This window comes from Hakea prostrata, chromosome 9, assembly GCF_041222555.1.
Source record: "Hakea prostrata isolate BN-2017 chromosome 9, UWA_Hpros_2, whole genome shotgun sequence".
Classification (NCBI taxonomy): Eukaryota; Viridiplantae; Streptophyta; class Magnoliopsida; order Proteales; family Proteaceae; genus Hakea; species Hakea prostrata.
Genome location: NC_142608.1, coordinates 57417816 through 57433865, shown reverse-complemented (window position 1 = coordinate 57433865; position 16050 = coordinate 57417816). Strand labels below are relative to the sequence as shown.

The 16050-nt window shown below is 36.0% G+C and overlaps 2 protein-coding genes across 2 annotated transcripts; one reads left to right on the top strand and one right to left on the bottom strand.

The window, feature by feature from the left end:
• Positions 1–8981: 8981 nt before the first annotated feature.
• Positions 8982–10649, bottom strand: LOC149005687 (uncharacterized). The gene has a single exon (XM_089168625.1). It carries the CDS (start codon positions 10607–10609, stop codon positions 9176–9178), a length of 1434 nt encoding a protein of 477 aa, XP_089024751.1. The 5' UTR covers positions 10610–10649; the 3' UTR covers positions 8982–9175.
• Positions 10650–14737: 4088 nt separating this feature from the next.
• Positions 14738–15300, top strand: LOC149005686 (uncharacterized). Its single transcript, XM_089135975.1, has 2 exons — positions 14738–15142; positions 15262–15300. Exons 1-2 carry the CDS (start codon positions 14738–14740, stop codon positions 15298–15300), a joined length of 444 nt encoding a protein of 147 aa, XP_088992101.1.
• The last annotated feature ends 750 nt before the right edge of the window (positions 15301–16050 follow it).

The following is a 16050-nucleotide window of genomic DNA, read 5'->3' as shown; positions in this document are numbered from 1 at the left end:
AAGGTCAACAGTAATCTTTCAAACTATGTCCGAATGATTTAGGCCTTACAAGGTAACATGTTAAATGTAACTAAAAATGATAATTTAAATGGAATAATTTATAAGAAATAATTCAGATTTACTAAATATTGGCATCAAATTAAGGTACACCAATTTTGACAAAAAATACTCCCTAAAATGGGGTCGAAATCTGCATATTTTTAGGTAAATTCTCGCCGAAATTTCAGCGAAATTTCACCAGTTCACCCGATTCGCCAGGTAGCGAACCCGTGAACTGGAACGAAAAATCGCAGCTTGCTTCATTCAATATGGGCTTCCAAAGTTTTGTAGTTCCCTTTCGATTCGCGGTTCCCCTTTTTTATTTTTCTTTCTTGAATCTTCTTGTTTTTTTTTCCAGCCGCTTTAGTAGATATACCCATTTGGAACTGAAAAATGAGTTCAGGAGAGAGGAGAGTAAACGCAGGGGAGTCTACTTGAAAATTTGGAAAAAATTAAGTGAGATTTGATTAAAAAATAAATAAAATAAAATTATACTTCTCTTCATCCTACTAGCAAAATGAGAATCTCTTTCTCACATTTTTGCAGCCATGCCCCCATTTCCACGTGGCGGTGCCATGAGGGTGATCTCAAGAAGAAGTCACTTTTGAAAGACATACGCTAACTCATGAGATAACATAAGCCCCTTAGTTCCCGGATGTGGTGAACTGAGATCCGATTTGGGAAGTAACTTTCCGGGCGCTTTTTGATCCAACATGTCGTGGACGAAAACTTAAACCATCCAAACTACTTTTTGAAGTTTACCCAAAAAAAAAAAAAACCAAAAAAAAAATAAAACTATTTTTTAAGTTTACCCAAAAAAAAAAATCTATGTTTTAAACGTGCTCAATTAATGCGTTGACGATTATGTAGTAAGTGACACGATGTTTGCGTAACCCGAGGTGCCACCCAACATTCGCCCAACAACCTAACATCATGAGGATGGGAGAACGTTGCATTTATAGCAAGCGTTGATCCAAAATGATCTGGTGCGTCCATTCAAAAATTACCATGGTATAAATTAAGTGCCTACGTCTTCACCAGTTCTTATTTTTACCTCCCAATCGTTGATTTTCTCTTTTACTCTTTTATAGAACTTTCTCTTTTATGATTGTTGCCTCTATTTCATTGGCAATGTCTCCTAAGTACAATTCCCATGTTTTATTTCTTTTGGTAAATCCAATTCCCATGTTATTAAGATGACTGTTACTCTTTGTTTTTGATAACAAGGCTACTAAGGAAAGGGCGCTTAGGACAAAGAGAAAAGAATTTAAAACCAAGGAGCAGATCCCGAGGGCATCTTCCCAACCTCCCTAATGAGTTCTAAGAATCCGCAAGGATACAATGGACAAAGGCAAAATGCCAGTTTGGTTGACCCCACCTCAGTCTTGTTATTCACTGTTCATAACCGCGTTCGTCTTCACCACACTGAGTTAGTCTGTTTCTTTATTTCTCATAACCGTCTTTATTTTTTTCTTTTCCGTGTCTTTGTTCTGATTGCTTTGCTTTGCGATTGAGTGGCACCTCATTTAATCTGATTTGGTCTTTTCGTTGAGAAGGCGAATGATAGTTTTGGAATCTACAAATATGATCGATCTTACTTCCAGCGTCACCTTTGCAGAACACCGATGAAACAAAAGCGACATCTGAGAACACCGATGAAACGAAAGTGGCATCTGAGGACCCATCTGCATCGTAAACACCAAAATGAAATGACCATAAAGTATTAGGAGCCAATATGCATAATTAACATCCTATTTTTCATTATTCAATCTATTATATACACTAGTAACCAAATGATTATTATTTATAATTCATAACCTATTATCATAATCAATCATAAATATGTTATAAACATAAATATAAATTATGCCTAATAGGGCTTTAGTTAATTCTAATATAACAATACTTCAAAATTATAGTTTATAATAAAAATAACACATCAAGAACCACCTAAATATGTGTATTGAAATACATGAGATTTTGTAATTGAAGGATTTGGATAATCTTCAACTCATTAAAAATAAATGGTCTAGTTTTGTTTATATATATAAAAATTTACCTAATATTTTTTTCTTATTGGTTAGTAGTATTCAATTGCCTCTAGTATATCAAACTTATTATTCAAAAATGATAAATTGAAATTCATTGTATTAAAAAATAATTAAATACATAAAATAACTAGAGACAATAGCCACAAACATTCCGAATGTTCATGTGAATTTTGTATGCTTATTTATTATCTACAATCATGCATAATGTATTTCTAAATAAAAATAAAAATAAATTCAAATACACTAACAATTGGCAAAAAAATATAGATACCCTAAAAATATATCAAATTAGCATAGCTACCCTAAAATGTCTCTCAATTTTTTACAATGGTACACTTCTTTTGCAAATTCTGTTGAGTCATGGTTAGATTATAACTCTTACATTACCTTTAATTTTTTATGACTTTACAATATTGTCCCTAAAAAAATCATAAGTTTCATCTTTTTTCTATTTCCTCAATTTGTTATTTTATATTATAAGACATAGAATAATATAATTTTGAGGTATCTATGCTTTTCACCAATTTATTGGAGTGTCCCTAAAATTTTTCCAACAAAAAATCATGTATAATGAACAAAATAGTCTAAACACGTGATACTATTAAATACTCTTTAAACATGTGATACCATTTTTAATAAACATTACGATTTTAAACATTTCAAGTGCCACTACTCAGGACTCTGCAAGTGATGTTGGGTCTGAAACAACCATTTGAATGAGATGAGCTACTCAAAATGACTTGGATTCAAATCTATGTGATCAAGTCATGTTTGAGGTTTTGGGCGGATATTTGGTTGATGGAATCAAGAACCTGCAAGTTCTTATTTTTCTTTATAGGTTATTTTTTGCCGTTGGAAAACCCTAGAATACATATAAAGTAGGGACTTGTTTAGGATTTTGGGATTGGAATTCTTGCCTTTGCATTGTAAAGGGTTTGAAGCAAAATAATGTTCCTGAGTTGTCACTACGGATGAAATATTTGAATCAGAATTGTTGTGTTTGTGCTTGTGCAAGCAAGTATTGAAGCATATAAGGTGTTCCTAATCTGTAAATTAACATCCTATTTCTTGTTATCTAATATATTATATACACTATTAACCAAACCATTATTATTTATAATTCATAACCTACTATCATAATCAATTATTCATAAATATGTTATAAACATAAATATAAATTATGCCAAAGAATGCTTAGTTAATTCTAATATAACAATACTTTGAAAATTATAGTTTATAATAAAAAAAAAAACACATCAAGAACCACCTAAATATGTGTATTAAAATACATGAGATTTAATCTTTATCATCAAAAAAAAAAAAAAAAAATGCATAAGATTTTGTAATTGAAGGATTTGGATAATCTCCAACTCTTAAAAATAAATGGACTTATTTAGTTTATATTATTATAAAAATTTACCTAATATTTTTTCTTATAGGTTAGTAGCATTTCAATTGCCTCCAATATATCAAACTTATTCTTCAAAAATGATAAATTGAAATTCACTGTGTTAAAATATAACTAAATAAATAAAATTACTAGAGATAATAGCCACAAACATTCCGAATGTCCATGCAGATTTTGTATGATTATTTATTATCTACAATCATGCATAATGTATTTCTAAATAAATAAATAAATAATTTTAAATACACTAACAATTGGCAAAATATATAGATATCTCAAAAAATATATCAAATTAGCATGGATACCCTAAAATATTTCTTAATGGTACATTTCATTAGCAAATTCTGTTAAGTCGTGGTTAGATCATAACTCCTACATTACCTTTAATTTTTTATGACTTTACAATATTGCCCCTAAAAAAATCATAAGTTTCATCTTATTTCTATTTCCATAAATTCCATCTATTTCCTCAGTTTGTTGTTTTATATTATAAGATATGGAATAATACGATGAAGGTTATACTCATCTTTTTCTTTAACTAATTAACATTTCTAACGGAAAGGAGGTGTGTATTGTAAATTTGGCATAGTTTCAGGGTATCTATGCTTTTCGCCAATTAAATTGGAGTGTCCTTGAAATATTTTTGAACAAAAAATCATGCACAATGAACAAAATAATCTAAAATCACTCTGAAAAAATAAACGAAGTACTCTTAAATGCTTCATGTGATTACCATTTTTAATAAACATCACAATTTTAAACATTTCTTTGTGTTTGTATAGGAAAGGAGGGGGGGGGGTTGCCAATTTGGTATAGTTTCAAGGTATCTATGCTTTTCGTTAATTATATTGGGGTGTCCCTGAAATTTTCTCAATAAAAAATCATGCATAATGAGCAAAGTAGTTCTAAATCATCACGAAAAATAAATAAAAAATGAAGTACTCTAAAATACTTCACATGATTAGCATTTTTGATAAACATTACAATTTTAAATATTTATTCATGTTCATTTAATTCACTTGTGTTTTTTTTTTCCTTGGAAATAATTCACATGTATTTTTTTTTTTCGATTAGCATAATTCACTTGTATTCACTACTTCACATTATACCCTTAGAAATATTATTTGCATTCATAATACTTCAAATAACCTTATAACTAATGATCACCTACGAGTATTACTTGGGACAGGTTTGTCTAGTTGAGACCTTACCCAACCTAACTTTGATAAATTTTATCAAATGTTCATACTCCATATACAGAATATTATGAAATATATTATTAATTTCATACATAAATTTGGAAACTAATTAAATACTTTTTTTTTGTATAAATTAATGAGTAAGTCATAAACATAAATATAAATTATGCTAAAGAGAGCCTAATTTAATTACATCATGGATAATAGCCCTAGATTGGAACATGATATTTATATACAGGCCCATAAGAATATTAAAAAGGCCCAAACAGTTAGTTTGGATTTCCACGAGTTAAGCTATTGTTCTTTGGCCCATAAAATTGCCACTCGTACTGCATAGGCTTCACCGGATTTTTACCAGGTCCATTTCTAAAAAAAAAAAGAGTAGACCATCCATTTCTCTCTGGATGAAGGACACATGTCTTTAGTTACATCCAAGTAAGATTTCAAAGATATATATATATTAATTTTAATTTAATATGAACCTTTGGGTTTTACTGATAGACATGTGTCATTCTTGACAAAGGAAATGATGATCCATTTCTGAATAAAATTCCAAGCTTTACCTGTCAAATTGAGGGTAGAGACATTGGTTCAGGGCAAGCGACAACAAGTTTTTTTTTGGTATCTGAGGTTCATCCGGGCCAGATTGCGCATACCTTGATTACATCCTCAGGGGGGACGCTTGTCTTCCGCAAGGGTCGAACCCATGACCTTTCCACTAAGAAGTATGGATTTTACCACTCTACCAACCCTGTATTGACAAGCGACAACAAGTTCTTCACCCTAAATCCCACTAAAGCCGATTCCACCATTGCTTGAGTAGAACAGAGCCACTTAATTTCAGAGGCAAATATTGATATTTTACACATAAAAGAAAATAAGAAAAGAAATTCAATAAATTGGAAAGGCCCACATTGCCCTAGAAAAAGGGCACTTAAGCAAATGCACCACATACAAGCTTGTCTTCACGTGGTAGAATAAAGAGGGCAATTTTCATAATGGCTTCTTGCCCTATTGGGTCAAAGAGTCGTTGAAGTAGTTGGGCGTTTCAAGTCCTGTTGACCAGGTCAACAAGGTCTTCAACATAATGGATTTGACCATGTGAAGGCTTATGCAAAGTAATTTGGCGGTGAGGTAGGCTGCTTTTCTTTGCTGGAAATAAAGGTCGGGTGAGAAAAAAGAAGTGAGAGTGTGATTTATTTGGTTGATGGGAATGAGAAAGCTGGAGACAAACTTTCTTGTTAGTTGAAGAAAAAGAAAATTGTCTGGTGAAGTGACATGTTAACTTTCACATTCATGTCTTTTTAAAACCCCACAAAATATTTAAAATTTTATGAAAAAGTGCAAAAAATTAAAAAGCAAGACCCATATTTTACACTTTTCTACAAAATCAATTCATTTCCTTTCCTTCTCCTTCACCCCCATTACACATGGGGTCCACATATTTTTTTTTCTCACTTGAGTCACCTTACCTTTGCAAACAAACACAGAGCTATAGGGGAAGGGACCTGGTTGGCCTCCCATATGGGAATGTAGTCACCTCTCTACCCGCTCACCAAACATGACCGTCTTGAATAATCTTGAGGCTCATCCACACAGTTCTCCAAACCCATAACTTGAAGGAACATTTTGGATTTCATCCATCTGAGTGCTCGGTGCACCCAACTTTCTCTTCTCACAATTCACCAGACATATACCACCCCAGACCCACCTATGTTAGGTGAACTATGAGAAAAAAAGTTGAGTACAATCTGCAGAGGATCTCAACAAAAGAAGGATTTGAATTTGCTACCAAGGGTCACCTTGAAGGAAACCTTTGGTAGTAAATGGACTGCATAAAAAGTCTTTTACATCCCTAGAGCACCTATGATATTATTACCATAAAAAGAAAAAAACGAAAGACAAAAAAATCTATGCTATTTTCTATGGTATCTCCAACTTTTTGAATATCATCTGTATTTATTTATTCCCCCGCCCCCCTCAACATTAGTGCTTTATTATTATCGAATTTAGTAATAATGTAGAGAATATTAATACGGTAACTTAAGAAAGTTTTTCATGTGCTATGAAGAAAACATTTGAAAATTGTTTGGTAAACAAGTTTAATTTTTTATGTGCTAGAAAAATGGACAGGTGATAACTTCTAGTTCAAAAACAATGATTGCTTTGTTGGGACTCCACTTTTACTTGTAATAACCAACAGAGACAATAGAGACCAATAAGGTAAATGAGGAGGGGATGGGAGACCGCATCCTGATTCCTGACCTAAAAGAAATAGGGGGTCGTGCATCAGTGCTGCGCATTAAGCCAACGGTCGAGATGATCATTCGTTTCGGTGTAAAAACACCTCGAGACGGACGGTCGAGATCGAAATTTCGGTCGAGATTTCGATCTCGACCGTCCGTTGCATATGCTGCACATTAAATGCGCAACATACAAGTCACAATGCTCTATTATATTCTGACGGATTCAGATAATATCCTATCAATTTTTGAACGGATTCAGTTGAATTTGGATGATAATCGGATATTTATTTTATTAAGTAGATTCTTCTATACAAACATGTATGCATATTGAATATAAAGTTTTTAACTACCTATTGACATCTTTACCATTTTATTTGTGATGTTAGATTTGAAATTTAAGAACTAAGCAATTTTGGTAGTCATGATAGAAAGTCTATAAAAATAATCACATATTTCAAGTAAAAAATTATAAAATCAAGAAAAATAAATCAAAATAAGTAACTTAATCGGATAATTTTATCAGACGGATAATAACAGGTAATAAAGGGATATACTATATCCGCATCTTATTAATTAGACGGATTCGAATACTGCGAAATGGATGCGAATGCGAATTTTGGAGCGGACTTCAGTTATCCATTTACACCCCTACCTAAGATGAGGAGTCCAAATCATATCGATAAGATGGGCCCAAACATTAATTGACATAATAAGTTGTAGCAAGTAATGGGGACACGACGGAATCAAAATCGATTTCGGGTATTCAAGAATATATAGCAAGTAATACAAATAACATTAAAGACGAAAAAAAATCTCTTGTTGTGCACAGCAGTGCACATTTTATACCAAATAATAGGTTGAGATTTAAAGCTTGATTTTAAATTTGAAAAATCCATAATAGCATTGTAATTTCTTTATTTTCTCAGCCAGATATTTGGCATATACGTACAACCATGCACAGCAGATGACGTTTTTCCATTAAAGACCCAATAGAGTTTAAATTATGAAACTCATAAAAGTAATAGTAGATCCCAAGTAGGTTATTCGCTTTTTTTTTAAATTTTTCAGAAAAAATTCCACCCTTAGATGAAATTTGGGTTGGTTGTATGTGTGGTAAATAACATATATATATATAAAAAAAATTTGAGTATAGGTACACATTTTTTTTTAATGTATTCTAAGTACTTCCATGGTATTAAAAAAAAACAATAAATAAATAAATCCATGATCTAGAATAACGACAATTATTGTTACAATGCTCCAAAAATTAGTACATGATCTTACTGAAATGAGTCTAGTGAGGGTAGAACTGTAGAATTAGATTCCTACATGTAGTTACATGCATTTTCATTAGTCAGGTGTTGATAATGGGCTTGCCAAGTAAATTGATGAAATCGAAATGTTACTAAATTTTAACGAGAACATTTCGGTTGATTATGCCTATAAAGACACCAATGCTACTACCATTGGACTTCGATAATGCCTCTAATGTTAGTGAGATCTTTGATATTCTTTTCAGATCTTTCTTCAAAGTTAGAGCTCCGTTCCTTTGAACAGTTTTTCCTTTTCTTTGGATCCTTCACCTTGTTCATGTACCTAAAAAATAAAATATTCCACTGAGATCCTACCTCATCCAAATTTGGCTATCTATGACTAAAGATATCATTTGCTACTTAGTCTCCCTACTTGAGCTCAAGGTACTCAACTAGTTTGGCCGGAATCTATTATCAAAAAACAGGTAAACAATCTAAAAATCTATATAAAGAAGATGAAGGGCTAGAAAGAGGTAAGTAAGAGTTGAGGCTTCATTCCTTAGCTTGGAGATATGCTTATTCCTTCTCCCAAATTGATCTCTTGCTAACTTGCTTGTCAGAGGTATAGCTCGACGAACATGGTCTAGCACGTTTGTGCAGGTCAGCATGCTCAAGTGATCAAGGATGATTTTGCTGCAACAGTCTTATATTTAAATTATACGTAGAAACGTATCTCCTGAAAACGTAGTCAAATACACGAAACTGACCTTGGTGAAAAATCATACATATCTCTAAACCATTATATATATATATATATATATAGTAGTTGCCACGTGGCAAATACACTAACAAGTTGTTACATGCACAGTTACAAGAGTCCTAAGGTGGCTTAGCTTAGTTAGCTATCACAACCTCTTACGGAAAAGGAAAATTAATGGAAAACAAACCGAATTTATTACAATTGTGCTTCTATAATTTCCTAAGCTTTGCATGGAGATAGTGGCCAGCCACATAGACAGTCATTGCCGACAAACGCCGATGCCGGAAACTTGTTCGCCGGAATCTTACCACACAGATGATTATAACTCACATCCAACTCATCCAGCTGTGAAATACTCGCCGGAACTTTCCCAAACATCTGATTTCGAGACAAATTCAAGTATTTCAGCGTTTTGGGCATTTTCAGACTATCCATCTTGAACTTCAATTGATTCCCAGAGGCCCAGAATCCGACCAAATAATTTGTGCTGTTCAACAAATGCACTGGACTGCCTGTGATTTCATTGTCTGATAGATCGATGTAGTCGTAGAAATAGGTCTCTGTTGGCTTCCAGTCGTCTAATTTCATCTTGATCCCACACCCAGCAAGCTTGAGAGAGTAAATAATGGTGGAGGAAGTGACCCATTTCGGAATCTGACTTAGGTTGAACTTGTTATAAGACAGATCGAGTGACTCGATCCCTTTCACGTACATTTCAGGAAAAGGATCAACAAGTTGATTATGAGAGAGGTCGAGGTTGAAGATCTTAGTGAGATTCTTGAAACTTTGGGGCACAACACCAGAGAATCTGTTCCTGGAGAGATCAAGTGTGTCTAACTGTTTGAAATTGGAAAGGAAATTTGGAATCTTGCCTGAAAGTTTATTGTGACCTAACTCAAGGTAGCTAAGCTTTGGTGCTAGATATGAAATTGAAGTCGGAATCTCGCCGGAAAATTGGTTGCGTGAGAGATTTAAGATTCGGAGATTGGTCAAAGAGGAAAAAAAATCTGGGATTTTTCCTGAAAGACTATTCCGTTCGAGACTCAGGTAGGTTAGGCTCTTGAGCTGCCGGATTCCGTTAGGAATTTCGCCGTAAAAAAGATTGCCGGCAAGTTTGAGCTGAGTCAACTGGGTGAGTTGAGAAATCGAGCTTGGGATCCGACCCGAAAACCGATTTCCGGAAAAACTAAAAGCACCCAGTTGAGATAACCGACTCAAGTTACTGGGTAGAGGACCCGAAAGTTTGTTGTTTTCAATGTAGACATATAACAACTTGGGGAGGTTAAAGAGTACCTTTGGGAAACCTCCAGTGATGTTTTTGAGGTCTTGGAAATAAATTCCATCCAGGTTTTGAACCTTTGATAGGGATGAAGAGATTGTGCCCGAAAGGTAGCTTTTCGGGTTGTCGGTTTGCCCGTATAGAGAGATAGTAGTGACCCGGTTGTTCTCTCGGCAATTGACCCCGTTCCATGTACAGCAATCGGTACCGGATTTCCAAGAGGCGAGAATGCCCGATGGGTCTTCGGTAATGCCAGATTTGAAACCTAATAATCCAGCTTCATCATCCACGTGGCATGATGCGGAGGTTACAAGTAAGCAATGGTGTGAGAAGAGGGAGAGAAGAAGAAGAAGAAGCACCGAAGAGTATTTCATGATTTTTCGCTTGGTGAGAGACTGATAGAAGTGAGATGGGTGACGATTCGTCGCCTATTTATAGTTTTCAGAGGAGAAGAGATTGTTTAGTAGATAGAGTTGAATATCTGATAGTGGTAGGCAGACTGACAGTGTGAGAAGGTTGACCGAAGACTTATCTGTTAAACAGGCTGGACACCGGAGGTGGCGACTAGAGAGCCGTTGTGGATAAGGGTCAAGTCAAGGGAGTCGGCTAAGAGATGCACGCACGGACGCAGCTCTGTGGCTGGATTTTTTACAATTTTTTGTGCCGTCTATTTAGCATCTGTTCTCAACAAGTCGAGATTGAAATCTCGATTGACCAAAATCTTAATTGAGATTTCGATCTCGACCGTTAGCAATACAGTAAGTTGAACTCGTTTAATCTCTAAGAGTTCAAATGTGAGAACCAATGAGGGTCCTGATTGTAATCTCTTGATCTGCATTTGTGTAAATCGACTGATGGTTGTTGTGTGATCAATGGGTACTGAATTGAATCAGTTCAATATGGGATAAATTAAATGATTTGATTATTCAATTCAGTTTGTTTCATTAGCTTCGAAGAATTTAATGCACTGATTAAGTACTTAATGTTTGATATTAGAGATAACACCATGTCAAGGATTTAAATCTAAAAAATGAAGAGTTAAGAGAGAGGCTATCTGAAATAAATTTATTCATACATTAAATTGGACTCCAACGATGGTGGTAATACAAATAACTCTGTTGGATGATGACTTTCAAAATGCTTCGAAAGTGATGATTATCTTCGTCGCCATTAAGCGTGAGAATGGAATACACAAAAGCGAATGCGCAGATGGTGCTTCGAAGAATGGACAAACACTTAACCCCTTCTCATGCGCAGACCAGTAGCAACAGTATGAAGTAGGTATCCGATGGGCATTCTCTTCACTCTTCTTGGCCCCCGCTCTGTCTATGAGACTCGCATCCCTAAGACTGCCACCCTTGACACCTTCATCTCCCATGGAGCCTGGTCCCCTCCCCCCCCCATCCCAGTCTCACACATGTTTGGAATTCTCTCCCCCTATATTGAACCTCCCCCATGATACTACCATTTGGTCCCCCTCGCCGTCCAAATCCTTCACCACTTCCTCAGCATGGAGCCTTCTCCGATGTCCCCACCCCCTGTCCCTTGGTCCCATTTGGTTTAGTTCAAAGGTCACATTCCCCGCCATTCTCTCACCCTTTGGAGAGCTCTTAACCATGCTCTCCCTACCCAATCTTTCCTCATTAGCCTCCATATCCCTACTAACCCTAGCTGTACCCTTTGTTGGAGTGGTTTTGAGGACATTGACCACCTTTTCTTCTCCTGCCCCTTCTCCCGTCCCAAAGGGGATAGAGCCCTTGCATCCATTTGGACTCGCTCGAGATGCTTGCACGGGTTTGTTCGTGATTGGTCTTGGATATCTAGGAACTTTGCTGGTCACTCCATTTGTGATCGCCTTGGCATGCTAGTCTTCAGTGTTGCCATCCATCACATTTGGTGGGAGCGCAATCTGCGAAGATGGACTCCCAAATCTCGCTCCTTAGATTTGATTTGGAAAACCATCTTCTTTGATGTTTCTTCTAGATTGCTTTCCCTTCCCCATCCCCTGTTGACGACAACCCCATAAATAGGTAATTGTTAGTTTCTGGGGCCTCAGCTGCTCTCTAAGATAGGTTACCTAAGTCGATCAATGTCACTGATCACCGGACGCCTGTGTCTTCTAGCCTCACAACGTCGTTCTCGAATTGCTCTAAGCCTCTAATTATAACTTTTCTGGGATCTGTAAAAATAAAACAAATGGGTTACAGAGTATAAAGGGAGGCAAGAGAATGTAGTCACCACAACATTCAAAGACCCAGGACCCCAGGTCCATTGCAAGATTCAAAGACTCAGATTAGGGAGGAGAGTCATTTAAAAATTGTAGAGAGTGAAGATGGGATGAGCAGTGGAAAAAATAAAGATTGCTTAGGAGATATTAGTTCTTGGAGGCCTTCTTGTCGAAAAGAAACAATCTCCCAAGAGGAAATGGTAGAAATTCTAAATAGGGTTCTTGGTCGATTAGAAATGATGACAAAAGGATTTAGTTGTCCAGAAACAGAAACTAACAATTCCAAATGCCAAGATGAAAATGGTATAACGGTAATGGCATTGGAATAAAATAAAATTGGACGAGGGCCTGCGATCAACCTCACTGAGTGCTACGAAGCCAATGTTGTTCTTTGTGTTGTGCCTCCTTGAACCTGATGATTATCTCACTACTGTGGTTACGAAGTAAATGAATCCATAGATATTCTTTTTCTTCACAGGTGTTGCGCAGATGTAACATTAAAGTATGATTGTCTAAATTTGTAAAGACCGAAACCTTCATTTTCCATATTTTCACCAAAAATATTAAAGCATAATGAACGACGAGGTGTCATGTTCAATGTTTGAGCAGAAACAGAAAGAGGAAGACGAAACTGAACAAAAGAAACAATATTGATTGACTCAAGTGTGGCAAATAGTTTTAGAAGAAAAGTGAGGTGGGTGAAGCTATTTGTAAGTAACGCATGACCCGACCCTTCGTGACGGAAAGAATTGGCTCGGGTCATGCGCTAAGAAGAGTATGAAGAAAAATGAGAGTGAAATTCAGGTTATAGTCTTTACACATCCTGTAAAATATGTTTTGATCTTCCACGGACTGGCATCCTTCCCGCTATGATGGAATCATGGAATCATACACTATTAAACTTTTAAGAGAACTAAACCTTGGTTTCACCAATGGTAGAATAGTTGAGTGGTTAACAACCCAAACTCGCATGGTGAGGTCTTGGGTTTCACACCCATCCGGCGCATATATATTAGTAGACCTGTAAATGGATAACCGAAATCCGCCTTCGAATTCGCATTCGTATTCGTTTAAGAGTATCCGTATCCGAAAATTTTCTTACCGGAAAATATCCGTATCCGTCCGCTAAGCAACCGGATTCGGATTCGGATAATTGCTTATCGGATCGGATAATTTCCGGATAAATTTTTATCCGGATAGAGTAAAGTATTTAACATTTTTTCTTTAAAAATAGATGATAATCGGATTCGGATACCGGTAATCGGATTCAGATAGCGGTATTCGGTAATCGAAAATTAGAAATTTATAATAAAAAATGTAAAAAAATGACAATTATCAATCAATAATCGGATATTTTATCGGATCGGATTATTATCGGATATCCGATAAAATTTCGGATTCGGATTCGGATGCCTTCTCTAAATTTTTGCCGGATTCGGATAGCGGGTTTGCTAATCAGATTCGGATTCGGATACTGGTGTATCCGAGCCGAATCCGGTCCGTTTACAGGCCTATATATTAGTAATATCTCCCCCACTTCCATAATATCAACTTGTCAACTCCCCAAAAAAAAAAAAAACCCTGGTTTACACTAAAAAAGAAAAAGAAAAAAAGAACTAAATCTATGAAAATGATCATTGACCATCAATTATTAGACCAACCTTGAATTCATGAACTTTGTTGAAGTTCATTCATGCACAGAACCACAAATGAATTATGTAATTAAATTAAGTCTTAAAAGATAAAAATAAAAATCTTAACTATGGATAACTTGTAATTTTGAAAGTGGGTGCCGTATAATTTAGGCCATAATAGTGAGTAGATACTAGTTTCATGCCAATAATAGTGAATGCAGTGTAAAAAACTTGTTAATAAATGAAGAGATAATCTATGTTTTTTAATTTTAAAGCAATTTTTTGCTAAAAGATCTTGTTATTTAATGAATAGAAAAGGAAATAAGGGAAGGGGGGGGGGGGGGAGATATTACAGCAATACACAAATGCTATCACTCTTTAATGCACAAGATGTAATATCTACTACAAAAATTCGCCATGATTGGAGAAGGGGATTTGAAATACAATTGTGGGGACCCTCTTCATGTGGGCAACATTCAGTTAAGAGTGCATATCATCTCTTATACAATAAGCAGCAGCATCAAAGGGAACTGCAACCTTCAACTTCTAGTCACCACTCTCATATGAGGATTGATAGACACATGTGGAGACTGATCTGGACCTCATCAACATTACCGAAAATCAAATTTTTATTGTGGAGGATGTGTGCTAATGGTCTGCCTACTGCCAGTGCTTTACATCGAAGACAAGTACCTATTGACACAATCTGTTCTCGATGTGGTCTGGCCCCAGAAACAACAGATCATCTCTTCTTTGAATGTCCATTTGCCAAGGCTATCTGGTTTGGCTCCCTCTTTACTCAGTTGCTTTTTCCTTCTTCGGACTCAGTCTTAGCAGATTGGTTATCTGCTTGGTGTGTTTTCAAGAGAAATGATAAAAAACGGGCATCTGAACTCTTCAGCAGGGCAGCTTTCATCATATGGTCTATTTTGCTAGCTCGCAATAACCTCATTTTTCAGGGCATTGACATGGATCCAGCTGCTGTGCTCTCCAAAGCTTCCTCTGCCTACTTGGAGTTTTCTTCTGTTTGGAGGCCTCTCCCTACGGTACCTTCCACCCCTATTCCTACCGAATGGACTCCACCTGAAGTCGGGTGGATTAAAGTTAATTCTGATGTTGCACTCCTTGAATTAGCTAGTCGTGGTGGTATTGGAGTTATTGGCAGAACTTGGAACAGGGATATCATTTTTGTTGTATCGGATGAGTTGTTTATGTGCTCAAGCTTGGTGGGAGAGTTGGACGCTATCAAAGCTGCACTTCGGTTTGCCTTGACTGCTGGATTCCTCAATATCATTGTTGAAACCGATTGCCTTGTTGCTGTCAAAGCTCTCTCTGAAGCTGGTGATGTCCCGCTGGTTGCAGCTCCTCTAATTGCAGATATTTTGACTCTTGCTGCTCCTCCAGCCAATGTTATTTACTCCTTTATCCCACGCTCCCTTAATATTGTTGCGGATTCCTTGGCCCTGCGTGGCCTTTCCCTTGGTTCCAGACGTTGGTCTGTGAGCTCCCCCTGGCTTCTTGAGGTTCTATCTCTTGAGCCAGGCTTTTGTTCTCCTGGTGTTACTCCTAATGAATAAACTTCATTTCACCAAAAAAAAAACGTCGCTGTCCCACCCAATTGGATTAGCTCCAACGTTAACAAGGTTGACCCATGCAACTAATAAATCTCTAAAATTAAGCCTTAAGAAAAGAAAAGAGGAGAAATGAAATTGGGAGAAATTTTAGGAATTCATTATATTCAATTATTAATTGGGTTTTGATTGTAACCGTTGAATTATTGACTGCCACGTGTCACAATCTTTAATGCGAATTACAAGAAATTGCAGGGGGAATTCAGGAATTGTAGAGGTTGTGAACCCGTTTTTTTTTTTTATGGGATAAAGATGTGAACCCGTTTTCAGGTTATGCATTATTTGTATTTTCGTTTTAGTTTTCAAATGGAATTAATTGGATT